General features: G+C 39.8%; 3 protein-coding genes across 5 annotated transcripts; 2 read left to right on the top strand and 1 right to left on the bottom strand.

Annotated features, from left to right (window-relative positions):
* The first annotated feature begins 1,419 nt into the window (after nucleotides 1-1,419).
* On the top strand, nucleotides 1,420-3,609 carry LOC107044337 (tubulin delta chain). Its single transcript, XM_015266178.2, has one exon. The coding sequence runs from the start codon at nucleotides 1,662-1,664 to the stop codon at nucleotides 2,985-2,987; it is 1,326 nt and encodes a 441-aa protein (XP_015121664.1). The 5' UTR covers nucleotides 1,420-1,661; the 3' UTR covers nucleotides 2,988-3,609.
* A 550-nt stretch (nucleotides 3,610-4,159) lies between these two features.
* LOC107044370 (mitogen-activated protein kinase kinase kinase 13) lies at nucleotides 4,160-12,338 on the top strand. Of its 3 annotated transcripts, XM_015266227.1 has the most exons (6): nucleotides 4,160-4,752; nucleotides 5,830-6,082; nucleotides 7,419-7,705; nucleotides 8,288-10,022; nucleotides 10,157-10,396; nucleotides 10,730-12,338. In XM_015266227.1, exons 2-6 carry the CDS (start codon nucleotides 5,898-5,900, stop codon nucleotides 10,995-10,997), a joined length of 2,715 nt encoding a protein of 904 aa, XP_015121713.1. In that variant the 5' UTR covers nucleotides 4,160-4,752; nucleotides 5,830-5,897; the 3' UTR covers nucleotides 10,998-12,338. The 3 variants fall into 3 exon arrangements, with proteins under 3 accessions (XP_015121713.1, XP_015121715.1, XP_015121714.1); XM_015266229.1 differs by lacking the exon at nucleotides 10,157-10,396; XM_015266228.1 differs by lacking the exons at nucleotides 4,160-4,752; nucleotides 5,830-6,082 and adding an exon at nucleotides 6,620-7,286.
* LOC107044371 (armadillo repeat-containing protein 1) lies at nucleotides 11,396-14,914 on the bottom strand. Its single transcript, XM_015266230.2, has 4 exons — nucleotides 14,393-14,914; nucleotides 13,510-13,845; nucleotides 13,211-13,420; nucleotides 11,396-13,092 (listed from the first exon to the last, which is right to left on the bottom strand). The coding sequence occupies exons 1-4, from the start codon at nucleotides 14,492-14,494 to the stop codon at nucleotides 12,919-12,921; spliced, it is 822 nt and encodes a 273-aa protein (XP_015121716.1). The 5' UTR covers nucleotides 14,495-14,914; the 3' UTR covers nucleotides 11,396-12,918.
* Between the last annotated feature and the right edge of the window lie 960 nt (nucleotides 14,915-15,874).

The raw sequence follows: 15,874 nt of genomic DNA, 5'->3' as shown, positions 1-15,874 counted from the left end.
TTGTATTCATTTTGGAAGAGTAATATGTAAATAGAAAAAAAAGACATTTTATATTCTTTGGATTGTAATTTCCTTTCCAATTGTAAACTGAAATGATATACGAATAAATTTACTATATTTTAACAATTTTCATGATTAATATAAAAATTTACATGAGGAAGCGGTGTTTAAAGATCTTTACCCATTTGTTTTTATTCATGGCCTCTCGGGAAATTTATTTACTTGATCGATATTGGAATAGTGATATGGGAGTAGAAAAAACGTGTGGAATAAAAAAACACACTTGATATTCTTTTGGTCTATTCCTTAGGATTGTAATTTCGTTTTCAATTGTAAACTGAAATGCTACACGAATAAATGTACTGTATTTTAACAATTTTCATATTTAAATGTAAAGAAGAATTACTTTACGTCCAGCTTGGTGGCTCGCCTGGTTTAAGCTCCCTTCCATAGAGTGCAGACTTGTCCCGGAACCTTGTCATCCTTTGATCTTCCTGTTTGTCAAACCAATTCCCGATATTCCAGCCTATGATCGGTGGAATTGTGCTGAGACCTATCTGCTTCCAGACGAGTGCTTTGGAAAATGGCGCCTTCATCCTTAAAGTGCTTTTTCTTCACTAGCTTCTTGGGCAGCAAGACTCTTCTTCCACAAGTAAGTGTGACGCCAGTCAGCGTAGATCAGGGATCCACTGAGAGTTGGGAAGATTATTGACGGCAGAAGTAGCTTTATTCTTGTCCACAGAGATGGTTCCATCAAACTGCAAGTCCAAATGGAATATTTGTGATCATTCATTTGAAGAAGAATATATCTTCATCGATGATACATTGTTAGAAAAATTTAACTTTGATTGAGAACTGACTAGTGATTTTTAGAAGGGTGACATTGAATTGAATTTAGGGAGAAAAAATCATGAGATTTCTAATTTCACTGAAAGTTCAATACGCTGAATTTTTCAATTGAGCATTCCTAACACATTCTCCTGAATTTTTCTGATTTCTGCTCATTCTTATGGATTAATTAAACTAAAATCCAGAGTTTCCATTGAATTTTTCATAAACTACTGAATTCTCAAAGACAAAATTCCTTGAAATTTCAGTAAAAGTGAATTCTATCTGACGTTTCAGCTCACTTTTCTAGGTTATGTCGATCAATAATTATGTAATATATCGGATCAATTGAATTCACCCCGCAAGACATTCAATTTTAATTTCACAATGTAAATATCGTCTTGTGTGAACAATTGTTGAATAAACAATGTCATAATTCATTGTTTAGAAAACATCGAGAGAAAATTCGTTCCGCTGAGGAACAAACAGATGTCTCGTTTTGTGACACAAGTGGAAGTAATTCTCATCGAAAGATCAACGTACAAGAGTCATAAATAATTAAAAAATGAAATGGGCAGTTAATTAATACCTGACAGTTTCAGTAAATGTGAGAAATACCTTTTTGCTTGCTTATCCAGGCACCGGGACAGGCGACTGTGTGCACTCTCAGCGAAGAAAAAAAGAGAGGTTGGAATGGATTCGACTAGGTTGGTGTCCTTCCTCAACACCCACCGATAATAAAGACATCTTCCTACAATTTACACTGAACTCATTCAAAATAAACCTTTCGACCCAAGTCTTTAACCTGGAAGTGGTCTTTTAAACACTTATTAATGTTAACTCTACAATTCGGTCAGTGCGGGAATCAGCTCGGAGACGTTTTATTCAGGAAAATAACCAAAGACATTGGCTCAACGAGTCCAGGCACCTCCTTCACTGACTGTTACGAATACAGTGAAGCTACCACATCGAAATGGTTCGAGGGTACCTCTCAGGACGGGCGAAATATAGCCAGAGTCATTCTCATCGATGCTGAGAGGAAAGTTATAAACAAAATCATCGCGAAAAATGATGAGAGCTTCTGCTACCGATCAAGGAACATCATAACTCCGGGTGATGCCGGAGGATCGGCGAACAATTGGGCCTTCGGCTACACCAGGAAGGGCCCGGAGTTCCATAATTGGGTGCTGGAGGCCGTGAGGAGGGAAGTGGAGAGGGCAGATAGGCTCGACGGCTTCCTTTGCCTGCTCAGCTGCGCTGGAGGGACTGGATCCGGTCTAGGAAGTTTCATATTATCTTCCCTTCGAGATGAATTTCCTCTGAAGAACATCATCGCAGCTCCGGTCCTGCCCTTTCCCTCTGGAGAAGTCGCAACCCAAAACTACAATGCAGTCCTCAGTCTCGCGAAGGTCCTCGAGGATTCCGATCTGGTCGTCGTGCTGGAGAATCAGAAGCTCAACGGGGAAATCTCACAGAATCCCAAGATGAAGATTGACTTCCCGAGGGATGTCAACGACATCGCCGCTCAGCAGATTCTGTCGGTCTTCCAGCCAGCAAGGGACTCGTCTTCAAATCGCTATAACGATGTCAATTACATCATCTCCAAGGTGTCTCCTCATCCAGGATTCAAATTAGCGACTGTTGAGGCCGTTCCCCTCATTCCAGACACTCAAAACAACGCATCAAATTTTCAAACAGTTTCTATGAATTATTCAGGGCACTTCAAGGCCCTGAAGAAGGAGATTTCGACCCCTCGAGGGATCAAGAGCCTCTCCAACATCTTAATCACAAGGGGAACGGCCAAACAAAAAGGAAAAAAGATGTTTTCTCCTGATGATGATGATTCATCTGCTATTGATCAACTCATCGATCGAGGGATCTATTCGAAAATCAATTGGCTAAAGTTCGATGAGAGAATTACGCATTTTCATCAGAAGAGAAATTTCTTAGGAAATGAGAGATTCAGCTCAGTTATTTCGAACAATTCCGGGATTGCCGGTCCTCTGGATGATATTTTGGCCGGCGCCTGGAGGCTCTACACCCACGGAGCCTTCCTCCACCAGTACAAACAGCATGGCCTCGAGGACGATGATTTTCTCCGTGCATTCGCTAAACTTGAGAGTGCAGTCAAGTCCTACAAATCACTCCAAGTCGATTGAGGTGACTCGACTACGTATATTCGCGCAACTTCCGCATTGTCGTCACAAAGTTACGCCACCCTCTCCCGGTATAACTACACGAGAGGGGCGCTATCGATCCACGGAGGAGGGGGGCTTTCCTTTTTCTAGCTTTACTACCCGATCACCCCACCAACCCAATTGAGGGATGTCTTCCTGTTACGTCACGAGATCGACCCACGGGCTCACCCCACCAGCGGTGACGAAGATGGAATTAACGGGTTCTCAGAAACTACAAGACTTCTCCTTTAGTCAATTTGTTCATTTGACCTTGGGAAAAGTATTGCGAATATTATTTAAATCCTTTTAACCAAGTTAGGGATGTACACAATGATGAAGAAATGACGATTTATTTTTTTCAGTTGTGTAATATTTTTGTGAACGAAAAATGTAAAAATTTGAAATTTTCGCGAAAAAGGCTAATAAAGATTTATCAAATGGATTTTACAAGTAAATTATGCTTCATAAAGGAAGAATGTGTGAAATTGTGAGTTCAGCAGGAAAATCGCATAAAAATAGAAAAAAAAACATGTAAACCATTTTTCTCGATTGTAAATGAATGATCTTACTTCCTCGTATATTAGAAAAAAAAAACGAAATGAAATAAATTTGTCAGGAAAAAACCTAATTAGTATCTGTAATCTGTTATTTCTGTTTGCAAATTAGGCTTTTTCATTCTTTTCGTGAAGCCTGTACATAAAAATCCACAATGTCTGTAAAAACTCCAATGAAGACAAAAATAACTAAAAATTCGTTGAAACTTTGAGCATGCAAACAATGACGAAACAATTTTCCTCTCTTAAAAATGGATGAATGTACAAATTGGTAACTTCATCAGGAAGGCCTTCAATGAAGATAAAAATAACAGAAAATGTATTAAAAATCTTATCTTCATCGTGTTAACTCTCTAGCTTCGTCCCTGGTTTTTCGATCCTACACCTTTTTCTCCCCCCCCACTCGGTAGCACGCCCCGCCGCCGCTGCTGTAGCGTCCACCACGGCGTCGATACCCTTCATACCACCTACAGCCATCGCCACCCTTATTTTTCCACTCTCCTTTCTCTCTCCCAGCGCCAGACTGTACGGCCCCACCACTACCACCTTACACTCCAACAAAATCGAGGGGTGGGAATACGCTCGCCGCAGGACGCTAGACGCGATTTACTTCGGGTGCCGCTGCATTGTTGTCAATTCTGTAATAATACGACCCCGAGAAAGAGTAGTAACCGTCTGGAAAAGGACACCGAAGGCCTCCCAGTGCTCCTTTCCCTCGCATAATCGAATGAATCTCGGTTAGAGAACAAGCAGTGCAAGTGCGTTACTCCGAGTGCTGGAACATTGCCTGATTATTTAGTACGTTACGCCATTTTGTAGGATACACTTGGACGCGCATCGACAAACTGTCAATTTCGAACGGGGTTGAACCATTTTTTCAACCCTATTCAAGTTATTCCGCGAGTTTTTGAGATTTCATAGAATTTAGACAAGTTTTTCCAAGTGATTGCCAGTGCCAAGCATCAGAACCTGTTTGTTGTGACAGAAAAAACAAATGTGAAGTGTCAAAACGTGAAGCTTATAGTTTTTTCAAGATTTCGGAGCTGTTTTTTCAGTGTGCAACTGGATTTTTCGATATTTTTGAGCAGATTTAGGGAAAAACGGTGGTTTAATTGATCGAAATGCTGTAGCACGTGTTTCTTGGAGGATATGAGGATGTTTGAGAGATCAACTACTCCCGACAGTTCTTAAAGGTGATTATAAACACTTTCGAATATTTTTTTACTTTTTCGTAGAATGAATTTGCTTTAATTTTGTTTCTTAATTTTTTAAATCGGGCTTTGAGTTTATGCGGTTGATTCAAAATAAAATCAATTCATTCATAAACTATAATCGTGCTTCTGGCTTCATAGTGAACTGCAGGTGCGCAAGTGTAGATACGGCACTGCCCACCATTCTGAAAATGCCCAGCTCTCTCCTTCTGCTTGCCAACACTTGTTTTCGTTTTCTCTTTTTTTTCTCATCTTCACGGTCAAAATGACCGTAGGGGCAGCGTGGCGCCTCCTTTGGTGCGTCGCTATCTCTATTGTTGGGAGGAAAATAAAGATGTTCTTGGCATTCCATCCCCCGCAGATAGCACAGTCACCCCTCACTCATATTCATCCCTCTTGGGGGCGTAAAAAATTATTTGTCGGGGTTCAACGCAGTCTACGGATTTAATCGCTCGAGGACGATTATTTATGGTAGAAGTTGAGAGGTTTTCGGAGATTTCAATGCCGGATTGACGAACTATTTTTATTTAATGGCTTTGCAGTTATTCTGTAGGAGAAAAAGTCCTGTTGAAATTTTGCTCGAAAATGGTGCAGCGTATTCTATCGAAACTTTTAAAAAAATGCGTTAAATGGAGTGAAATTTACAGTATATTCCTTGAAAATTGTAATTTTCCAATGCAATGAAACAAATTGTATGAAATGAATGATTCATTCATTTCAAATAAATAAATTTAATTAAATAAATTCAAATAAACTTTTTCTCTGAGTGACAAGACATCCTCTTATAGAATGCAATTCATAAAAGGCTTATTCTTCAGCTGAAAAATAACAACAATCGAAGAGTTAATTACCACTTCACTTATTGAGTAACAAGTGAGATAACTTTTATCGAGACTTTATGTACTCAAAAAACAGGTCATTAGCATTTACTCTGAGAAGTGACTCATCGCCCTCAGAACCCCTCGATCGCGTTCCACTCTCGCCTCCACCGTTCTACCTAAACCGCTCACCTGTACGAAAATTCCAATCATTCCATCGATAATGTATTCTGTTTTTAAGGTTTTGGAATTCTCGGCTGAAGCTGCTGCTGTCCTGATTAAATAAGGAACATTCAAGAACAAATAGAGATGAGGACACCCGGAGCGGAAGCGGAGGTGAATCGCTCCCACGACAGCTATGGCTTCGATTTTCAACCCAAGATCAAGAGCACCGGATCAACTTCCTCGTCGCCCATGCCCTCCTCCTCTGGGATTATTGTTAATCCACTGGTACTGTCAACATCACCGGCTGAGGCTGAGGAATTTCCCAACAGGTAAACTATCATTTTTGTTTACGTTTGAGGATTCTCTCTCTTAAATTTCGGGATATTCATTTATGATAATTTCAACACTAGTGTATAAATATAAAAATAGTAGTAAATGGCATAAGAAGATTTTTCGAAGATTAAGCTCGGCTCTAAACAAAATATTTTGATACAAATTCAGCCATCTCTCCCACATTCCTCGATATTTACTTACTAAAAAAAACTACTTCATTGAGAGTTTTTGATAAAGATCTTTGAACTTAAACTAAATACCAAACTTCTTGAGGAGAACCCCAAGATATTCTCTCATTAAAACTTTATATTTTAACGAATGAGCGTGAACGATTTTCCACCCACCTAAGGAGATAAATCATGTAACTCCTCCATTCTTAAAAAAATTAAATTTAAATGTTTGTTGACACAACACTAAACGTCAGTCCACTGTTGATACTTAACGACCTCTCGAGGCAATCCAATCGAACCCGATAAATACTCAATACATTCTTCCCATCCAGCCCGCAATCTACCCATTCACCTCCCCCATGTCCCTGTATTTTCCTCACTTTTTTTTTATCAAACAATTTTTCTCTTTTTGCATTCCTAAAGCGATATCTCGTACCACTCGGCGCTGCAGTCAACCATATTGCATTTGTAATTGTGCGTGGCCTGATCTCACTTATATGAACGAGAGTAGAGTGCATGTGTAAATTCCCTCGTGTGTAGATAAACTACGTAACGACAGTAGTTGAAAACAACGGGTGTGAGGAGCCCCTGGAATGAATGTTCGGGAAGGTCGTCGTGAAAAAATTCACTCCAAGCGATTATGTTTGATAGTAAAACTTTAGAGTGCAATTGCATTTTCGAGGATAGTGAGGATACCATGGGGAAGGCCTGAATAATCACCCTGGGTACCTAGAATTCGAGGGGTCAATTGACGTGATAAGAAATTGATTGGGGGAATCTTACCCATACAAGCGCTCTTTTTTGTTCCCTCTGCGAGGAAAAAAAAATAAACACAAAAAAGTAATTATAATACGGTGCCTCTGGCGAGGGAAGACAACTCACTCCCATCGATTTTCTCTTATGAGAAAGTGCAAAAATCATCGTATGTGCGTGTTAAATAGCAAACAATGGTGCTCGCTCGATTTTTCACCAAAAAAGAGCGAGATGAGACGAATGTCCGACAGTCGGGGGTCGAGAAGGTTGCACCCAGGTGAGCAATAACTTGAAAACATTGCTCCGAAATAATTGGAGCACGTCCCTGATTTATTCTTGAGAGTAAAGCCTTGACAATTGTCATTCTCTTTTTATACTTGAGAAGCAATGGTTTGTTTCGTTATTCCAGCATGCTGTGCATTCAAGACGAACTGGGTCAGCTGAGTAACATTGCTGTGGGCTCGAGCCTTTCGATAGGGGGCATAAAGGACCAGGGGATTAAACATGAGGCTGGATACGATCCCCCTGGGGATTCCAAGAGTGAGAGTTCGGAGGACACCAGCCAGAATGGACAGAGCTCTGGAACCATGGAGACCCAGAAGCCGAGCTGGATGGAGGGCATCCTGGGGTGCATGAAACCAGTGTGGACGCTCATCTCGAAGCCGGTCGTCAGTGAAAAAATGAAAGGAAGTCCAGGTAAATAAGGAAATTCTACGATTGTCTCGGGGGAATCATAAAGGGATTTAATATTGGAAATGGAGTCAGCTTCGACATGTTCTCCTAAACCCAGTCATTTCCTAGACAATCACCTCATTAACAAATCCACTGAATCATCATTTCAAATCGATTGAATATACATTTCAATCGTTGATTATTAAATTTTTCAACACATTGTCTCATGGAAATTTCAAAACATTTTTCATTGGCGAATTCCTCAATTATGAAACGGTCTTTCGATATTCCCAACGCCACTTATTCCGGAATTTATGAATTCATCCAAATCGATGTTGTGCTCAACTTGACAAGTATCTTGTAAAAACAAGGCTATGTCGCTATTGAAAGATGCGTCAACATTTTACAAGTAAAAATGAATATAACATTTTTTTGACGACGTTTTATTACTTTGCCAACAGAACCACTCCTCCCGAGTTCTTTCCCATTCACCCAATTGCCAAAACTAAAAACCAAACAATTCTATTCACAAATGCCCCTCTTATCTTATCTCCAACAGTTTCAGTCCCATTGAACCCAAACAAACCCATGAATTTTTCTCCCCAGATGATCACTGGGAGATCCTCTTCGAGACAATAAGCGACCTTGAGTGGCTGGGCTCGGGTGCGCAGGGCGCAGTGTTCCGAGGCCTCCTCAACAAAGAAATAGTAGCCGTAAAAAAGGTACGCGAACCTCGTGAAACCGACATACGTCATCTGCGTAAACTCAATCATCCGAACGTCGTTAAATTCCGTGGAGTTTGCACTCAGGCCCCCTGCTACTGCATAGTAATGGAGTACTGTCCCTATGGGCCTCTTTACGACCTCCTGCGAGGAGGAGAAAAGGTCCCCCCACCTCGTCTCGTCTCGTGGTCTAAACAAATAGCAGCGGGAATGGCCTACCTGCACGCACACAAGATAATCCACCGAGATTTAAAAAGCCCCAACGTGTTGATCGGTCAGGGTGAGGTAGTGAAAATATCAGACTTCGGTACGAGCCGTGAGTGGAATGAAATCAGCACGAGAATGAGTTTCGCAGGGACTGTAGCCTGGATGGCACCAGAGATAATTCGAAATGAGCCATGCTCCGAGAAAGTAGACATTTGGTCCTACGGAGTGGTCTTATGGGAGCTCTTGAGCGGTGAAGTACCTTACAAAGATGTGGACTCATCAGCCATCATCTGGGGGGTTGGCAACAACTCCCTGCACCTTCCAATCCCAGCGAGCTGCCCCGAGGGCTATAAACTCTTGGTGCAACAATGCTGGGCAGCAAAACCCAGGAATCGACCCTCATTCAAACACATCGAGGTTCACCTTCAGATAGCAGCTGTCGAGGTCCTCTGTACCAAGTCCGAGGAGTACTTCAAGACCCAGCAGACATGGAAGGAGGAGATCAGAGTCCACATGAAGCAGATGCAGACTAACAGCTCCAATGGCTCCAGGTACGAGGCTGACTTGATCAGGCAGAGGGAGAGTGAACTGCGACATGCCCAGGACATCAGAGAGCACTACGAGCGTAAACTCGAGGTCACCAACAACCTTTACCTGGAACTGAGTGCGTTTTACCTTCAGATGGAGCAACGAGAACGTGATATAACGAAGAGAGAACAGCAGTCTGGTGGCAAACAGTACAGAAAACGTCTCGTGCATCCTCTCCTGCCGTTCAAGGAGAGATTACCCAAGAGGAGGAACAATCTGGTTCAGTCGAGCTCAACGACACCGACTACACCTCCATCTCCTCAGGATACACCCACAAGTCCCATGAAGGCAACCCTCTGCACCCAGTTGAATAATTCTAATCAGCCTGAGACTGTTGTACTTCCCAGTGCTAATTCAAACTCTAGCTTTAAACAGAAGAAGTACAGGCACAGGAGGGTGGGCTCGGGGGGGATAGCCTCGGCCAGTCCCAGGTCGAGTCCACACAGGGAGAGGAAGAGTGGGGAATTGAGTCTCAAGTACGTGGATCATCAGACCCAGACTGACATCACGAGCATCAGCGAGTCCATCGAGAGTCTTGGCATTTGTTGTCACTCGAAGGGAGTGCAGTACTCACCCCCCAGGTCCCTCCCCAAATCCGTTAATGGCAATTGTTTGGATGTTGTTGATAAGGGAATGTTCGAGGGCATGTGCTCTAGCCCTGAGGGATGTTCTATTGAGAATAGATCTAATGGGAACGAGAGGATCAAAGACAGCGATGATGAGCATCTTGAGACACTGGAGAGGAAAGTCTCGGAGATTATTAATGCTAATAGACTCCTGTCACCTGTGGACAATGGCAACTGCGACGACGTCACCATGCATGGGTAATTATTCATTGTTTTTTTCCGTGTTTTTATTAGTGTCTTTATTCGTTAGAAATAAATGCACTGGATATATTCATCACCCGCGTTTCTCGCTTCGTTTTTTATTTATTTGGGTCTTTTTTTTGTTTTGGTAGCTTACATTATGGTATGGGTAGGAATGGGGCGGTTGGCGGGACCAGTGATGAGGCCGAGCAGGAGGCAGCTTGTGGGGATGCTGAGGACGAGAATGATAATGGGATTGATAGGCTTGGGGAGAATGATAATGACGAGTTTGATATCGATTCTGAGGACGATGGGGGAGAGGAGGGGTGGTCTGATGAGGATGGAGATGCATCGGTCAGATATGGGTTTAATTATTCACTTAGAAGACGAAGGTGAGTGCACTGATGAATGATTTCACCCACAATTTTAAGGGGAAATTGTTGGCATTTAGTTGCATTTTGAGATGATGGTCAGAATTCGGCAAGTATTGTCTTGAATTTTTCAGTTATTTGGAAGTCATTTCAATGAATTTACCATTTCCTCAATCAATTTTTCAATATTTAAGCCATCATTGCACCTTTCACATCCTAATTCCTCTAAATTTTTAATATAATTTGAACATTGGTGGTGATAAATTCAATGTCACAATTAATTCAATTGATTTTGAATACAAGTTGTTAGAAATGATTGTTTTTGCCGTAATAATTTGGTTTTGTATATTTCAGTGCAACAAGAAGACCAATAGGGCCGGGCTGCAGGTTAAGAAGAATAAAGCAAAATCCATTGAGCAGTATCGATCGTGGTCTAGTGTCAGACGAGGAAAATACATCTGAATACTCCCACCCGCCTTCCAGCCATTCCTCGACGCTTGAGAGTAATCCAGACGTCCAGCGTGCTTACCGTCGAGCCACTCGAAATGCCAATAAAATGTCTGAAGCCCCTTACATGTACGTTAAACGATCAGGTGATCGAGAAATAGCTGTAAGCCCTTAAACACTAGTTATTATGTAATGAATGTTATTACTTGAGAAATTCCGGTAGCTGGACTATATTTTCAAAGATCCAGTTCATGATGGGGTGAAGGAGATATGAGATTAGATGAAGAGACATTGTCTTTCTGTACTTTAAAATGAAAGTATTAAGTTGTACATAGGTATTGGGTTAATTTCTATTTTGTACATAATGTTTTTCTCTTTGGTACAAGTGTAGCATTGTGTTCGAGGTTTACGTGTAGTTCGGTGATAGACGGGAGATGGTTTTTCATTGGCATTGAGGCGTATAAACAATCATCTGGGATTATAAATCTTGATAGTCTGATGAAAATTGAAATCCAGATATTGTTTATAAATCCTCGTGCTAAATGTCTCCGATATGAAATAAGTACAATTATGTGTGAATGACTGAATGTCTTTTTATTTGTTTTTCTCTCGTAAAGAATGCATGACTGTGAGGATGATGTTGACTCAAATTTTTCCTCGAGTGTTTGCTCATTATTTCTTTTTGTACAAAACAAGAAAAAAGAAATTAAAAGTAATCTATTCAATTGCGACTACGACAAGAGTGTACATAAATTATGAAGTTTTTTTCCTTGGATCTCATGAATTAATAACCTGGCAAAGGATTCTGGGGAATTTATAGGGGTCCTTTCGCTCAGGGGAAAGTAACAATGGAGGAATGATTATGGAAGGATCGTGCAATTATGGTTACTCATTTCAAAAGGAATAGTATTTATATATACACGCGTGCCGCCCAAAATTTATGATGTAGGATTAAATTATTAGAGACGAAATAACGGACGAATCAGTATCTATGCAATAATTGTAAAATTTTGTAGAATTGTATTGAACAATTGGCGAAATGATAGCTTTAAAAAAACTTCAGATCTAAAGATTTTTGATTTTCAGGAAAATGTTAGCAGCTGTGAGAATTAATCTCTCAAATCCAGTGTATTTAGATTATTGAATTATACTATTGACTATTTTATTCTGATGCACTAGAGTGCCTTAAATTCCAAAATAACCAACTTCTAAATGAAAAGTTTAACGAATTATTGTACCTGCGGCAGAGTCAACAAATTATTGCCTTAGAAATTTATATCTTTCGTATGATGTACAATTTTGACAATACAATAAATTCCCTTGATATTGTAACAACTGCACGACAGCCGAGAGAATGAACTCTGTACGAACAAGATTGAAAAATTGGCAGCTAAATTTCCACTGGTTCGTCTTGGAAATTCTTTTTTTTTTCATTGTTTCATGTAGCAGTACGAATAATTTAAGAGTAATGTATTTGAATAATTTAGCTCTAATAGTAAAGTTTCTTTACTCCTGATTTTCTTTTGGTTCATGATTATCCAGCCCCTCTGAACAATTTAATCCAGATGTCTGAAATTAACAAAATAAGCCTCTAAGAGTTGTCTTAGTAGTCATCTGTAGAAAGTACTGTAAACTCTCTCATTGAGTAACGCCGAGGACATTTAAAGTCTATTATATAATTACAACATTTGCATTTAATCGATTAAAAAATAACTCTCAACAGATTATTTCCCATTCATTGTCTCGTCCCAAATTGATCAAAAATGCGTGTTCATCAACACAGTCTTCAGGTATCATCCAATAACAACGAATTAACAATAATCCAGTTCATCAGCAAGAAAGCCCCTTCAACAGCTGCATATCTTAATACTGTTTTAATTTTTGAGACAAAAAAAAATCAATCAAAACTAGTTTAAATGGATAAAATGCTAGATGAACAGTCACAGGAACGAATGGAGATAAAATCACTAGCAGTCGGGGGACGAGGGCCATGATTTTTCTATGGGATGAGAGCCGTCGTTTTTGCTTCGAGCATAGAAACGACTGATCAAGATTCATCTTTGATATTCTTTTTGTGGATGTGCCATGGCTGCGATTCACCAGTAGAACGAATTGTGCAAAAATTCAGCGGTTGATTTGTAGAGAGTCGAGGCACTCTGTTTCAGGCCTGTTAGGAGGGACACCACACCCTCTTTCTGGTCCTCTTGGTTGTCCTCTTCCTCTGGCAAGTATTCGGGAAAATCGTTGGATTCTCCATTCTCTTCACTGGTCTGTAATTAATTGATTAATAAAAATAAAAATATACAATATAAATTCTTTGGGTTGTCATTCAGTCATCAAATGTGGGGAATAAAACAAATCCCTTCTACCCAAATTCTCAATACTTACCAGTTTAACTAAAAATTCTTGATTGTACTTATTTCTGGTAACTAATCTCGCTTCCATATTTTGAGTGTTTTCTTGAATTGCTTCAGCAATGGATCTAGCAGTAACATTAACTAAAGTTCTCATAGTGACCCTCTGATGTTCGACATCGAGAACAAGTGAAATAAGTCCCTCAATTCTAATGAGTGTAGCTTCCAGCTCTGCTCTAGTTTCCTACAAAAAAATCATGAAAAAAAAATCATAAAGAAGTGTCGTGAAAACCAACAATCTCATCCGAGCGCAGTCAATAAAAAAAGACTCACAGGTAACAAACCGCTGACGTGAAGCACAATAACATGAGTCTTGAGTTTCTTTGGTTCAATAACTCTCCTACATCGGCTCCTCAAATTATAAATAGGCGGTTTCATCCTCTCAATATCATCCTTGACACTCTGTGCATGTTTAGCTAATTTCGGTGTATCAATACAGTACTTGTTGATAACAGCCTCGAGTGCCTCTCGTACCCCAAAAGTCGAGGTTATGTGAACGTAATTTTCAACATTTTTTGTGAATATCTCGAGAATATCAAGTGCCAGCTCCACAATATCAGGATCAGGTACTTCGAGGACGTATGCGAGGTAAGATAGCACTGTCCTGTCCTGTAACATGATTATTTCCATAAAAAAACCCATTCGATAAAAAAAGAAATCAACATTAAGGATGTTGATTTTCATTTACAGTAAAATATTAGTTTCTTGAATAAGAAAAAATACTTTTTGGATACAAATAACAGTTTCATCAGTTAGAAATTCATTTTATTTGATTTATTTGATTTATTTGAGATGAATAAATTTATTAATTTCAAATTAGAATATTAATGAAATCAATAAAAAAATTAGAAATCCACGGTTTTATTTAATCTAAATATGTCATTGCTCTGGATGAAAACTTTATGATCGAGAAAAATCAGTTGCAGGCCCTTAACCCTACATAACCCCCTGCTAACACCTACAGGTCATGCAAATCATCCATTTTATTGCTGAATAAACAATTTACATTTGTGGGTTAGAGATGTGAAAAACAAAAAGAGAAACTACCATTCATTGGAAAGAATTCCAAATTCTTCAGAATGCTCCCGATTACGAACAAATATGGTCAATCACTCCCAAAAATCATTGATGTTTACATATGAAAATAAACCCTGACCTTTAAAATAGTGTCATGGTTGGTAAAATCATCGGCAAGCTTTCTGTACGTCTCCAGGGTGGCCAGGAGCTCCTTGGAGTCAGCTGGCTCCGCATACTCCATATTTACCTCACCAAGAGTCCCACAGACACATAAATCACACGCTACAACTATTTATCAAACTTATTTACGTAAAAATTATCAAGATTACGATAGCCTCTGTTCTCACTGTATTCTCACTTTTTCTACTGTTCTACACTTCTCCCCCCTCAACAGCTGGGGCAAAGCCAGGCAAGAAGAAAAATGCAAAAAACGAGAGGTAGCCCGCGGACATACAGCTAGCAGCCAAATAACCAATTTCAGGATGAAACCAATTCCAATCATTTGGGAACAATTTGGGATAGTTAAGAAATGTAATTTTGTGGTTTAGGAACTAACAATTTATTTATAATTAATAATAAATCCTTTTTATATGGCTTCCCTTGGAAAACCTAATGCGAAGGGGGGGGGGGCGTTAGTACTTCCGCAACTGTACACATTCACGGCTTTCCATAGATTTGTGAAAAATTGTGAAAAATGTGAGAGACCAACTGTATTTCTGGGTCGAGAAATAGCGTGGGCAGTATCCTATACGCGGGAAAATCCTTGCGCACATAAAAAAAATGGCCAACAAGTCCTGAGGCTTTGCCGTTCGTCTCCGGATTTTATTCGAAAATCAAGGGTAAAATCGTTGAAATAATTCTTAAAAATGCTCTGATTAGTTGACTACAATGGAGAACAATAATTTGATCATCAAATCAACGATTATTTCGATGAATTGCGCGTGTTGGAACGTAAAAATAAAAATTGCCGGGAGAGAATGGGAAAAATCTCTGCGCAACATCTCTGCGCACTTCAAAAATGGCCGACTAGTCTCGAGGCTTTGGTGTTCGTCTCCGGATTTTATTCGAAAATCAAGGGTAAAATCGTTGAAATAATTCTTAAAAATGCTCTGATTAGTTGACTACAATGGAGAACAATAATTTGATCATCAAATCAACGATTATTTCGATGAATTGCGCGTGTTGGAACGTAAAAATAAAAATTGCCGGGAGAGAATGGGAAAAATCTCTGCGCAACATCTCTGCGCACTTCAAAAATGGCCGACTAGTCTCGAGGCTTTGGTGTTCGTCTCCGGATTTTATACGAAATCAAGGGTAAAATCATTAAAATAATTGTTAAAAATGCTATAATTAGTTGACAACAATGGACAACAATAGTTTGGTCATGAAATCAACGATTATTCCGATGAATGCGGGTGTTGGAACGTAAAAACAAAAATTGCCAGGAGGGAATGGAAAAAATCTCTACGCAACATTTCTGCGCACAACAAAAATGGCCGACTAGTCTCGAGTCTTCGGCGTTCGTCTCCGGATTTTATCCGAAATCAAGGGTAAAATCATTAAAATAATACTTAAAAAAGCTGTAAATAGTTTAAATAATGAAGAATAATAATTTAATCAT

Source organism: Diachasma alloeum, unplaced genomic scaffold, assembly GCF_001412515.2.
Source record: "Diachasma alloeum isolate Michigan unplaced genomic scaffold, Dall2.0 Dall_scaffold_00714, whole genome shotgun sequence".
Lineage (NCBI taxonomy): Eukaryota > Metazoa > Arthropoda > Insecta > Hymenoptera > Braconidae > Diachasma > Diachasma alloeum.
The sequence above is the reverse complement of the archived record's forward strand: the minus strand, read 5'-3'. Positions and strand labels throughout refer to the sequence as shown.

Coding starts and splice junctions, on each gene's coding strand:
- LOC107044337 (XM_015266178.2), top strand. CDS start 1,662: ATGTTAACTCTACAATTCGGTCAGTGCGGGAATCAGCTCGGAGACGTT.
- LOC107044370 (XM_015266227.1), top strand. CDS start 5,898: ATGAGGACACCCGGAGCGGAAGCGGAGGTGAATCGCTCCCACGACAGC. Junction 10,023..10,156: donor GACGACGTCACCATGCATGG/GTAATTATTCAT, acceptor TTGTTTTGGTAG/CTTACATTATGGTATGGGTA. Junction 10,397..10,729: donor TATTCACTTAGAAGACGAAG/GTGAGTGCACTG, acceptor TGTATATTTCAG/TGCAACAAGAAGACCAATAG.
- LOC107044371 (XM_015266230.2), bottom strand. CDS start 14,494: ATGGAGTATGCGGAGCCAGCTGACTCCAAGGAGCTCCTGGCCACCCTG. Junction 13,846..14,392: donor ACCATGACACTATTTTAAAG/GTCAGGGTTTAT, acceptor ATCATGTTACAG/GACAGGACAGTGCTATCTTA. Junction 13,093..13,210: donor AAGAATTTTTAGTTAAACTG/GTAAGTATTGAG, acceptor AATTAATTACAG/ACCAGTGAAGAGAATGGAGA.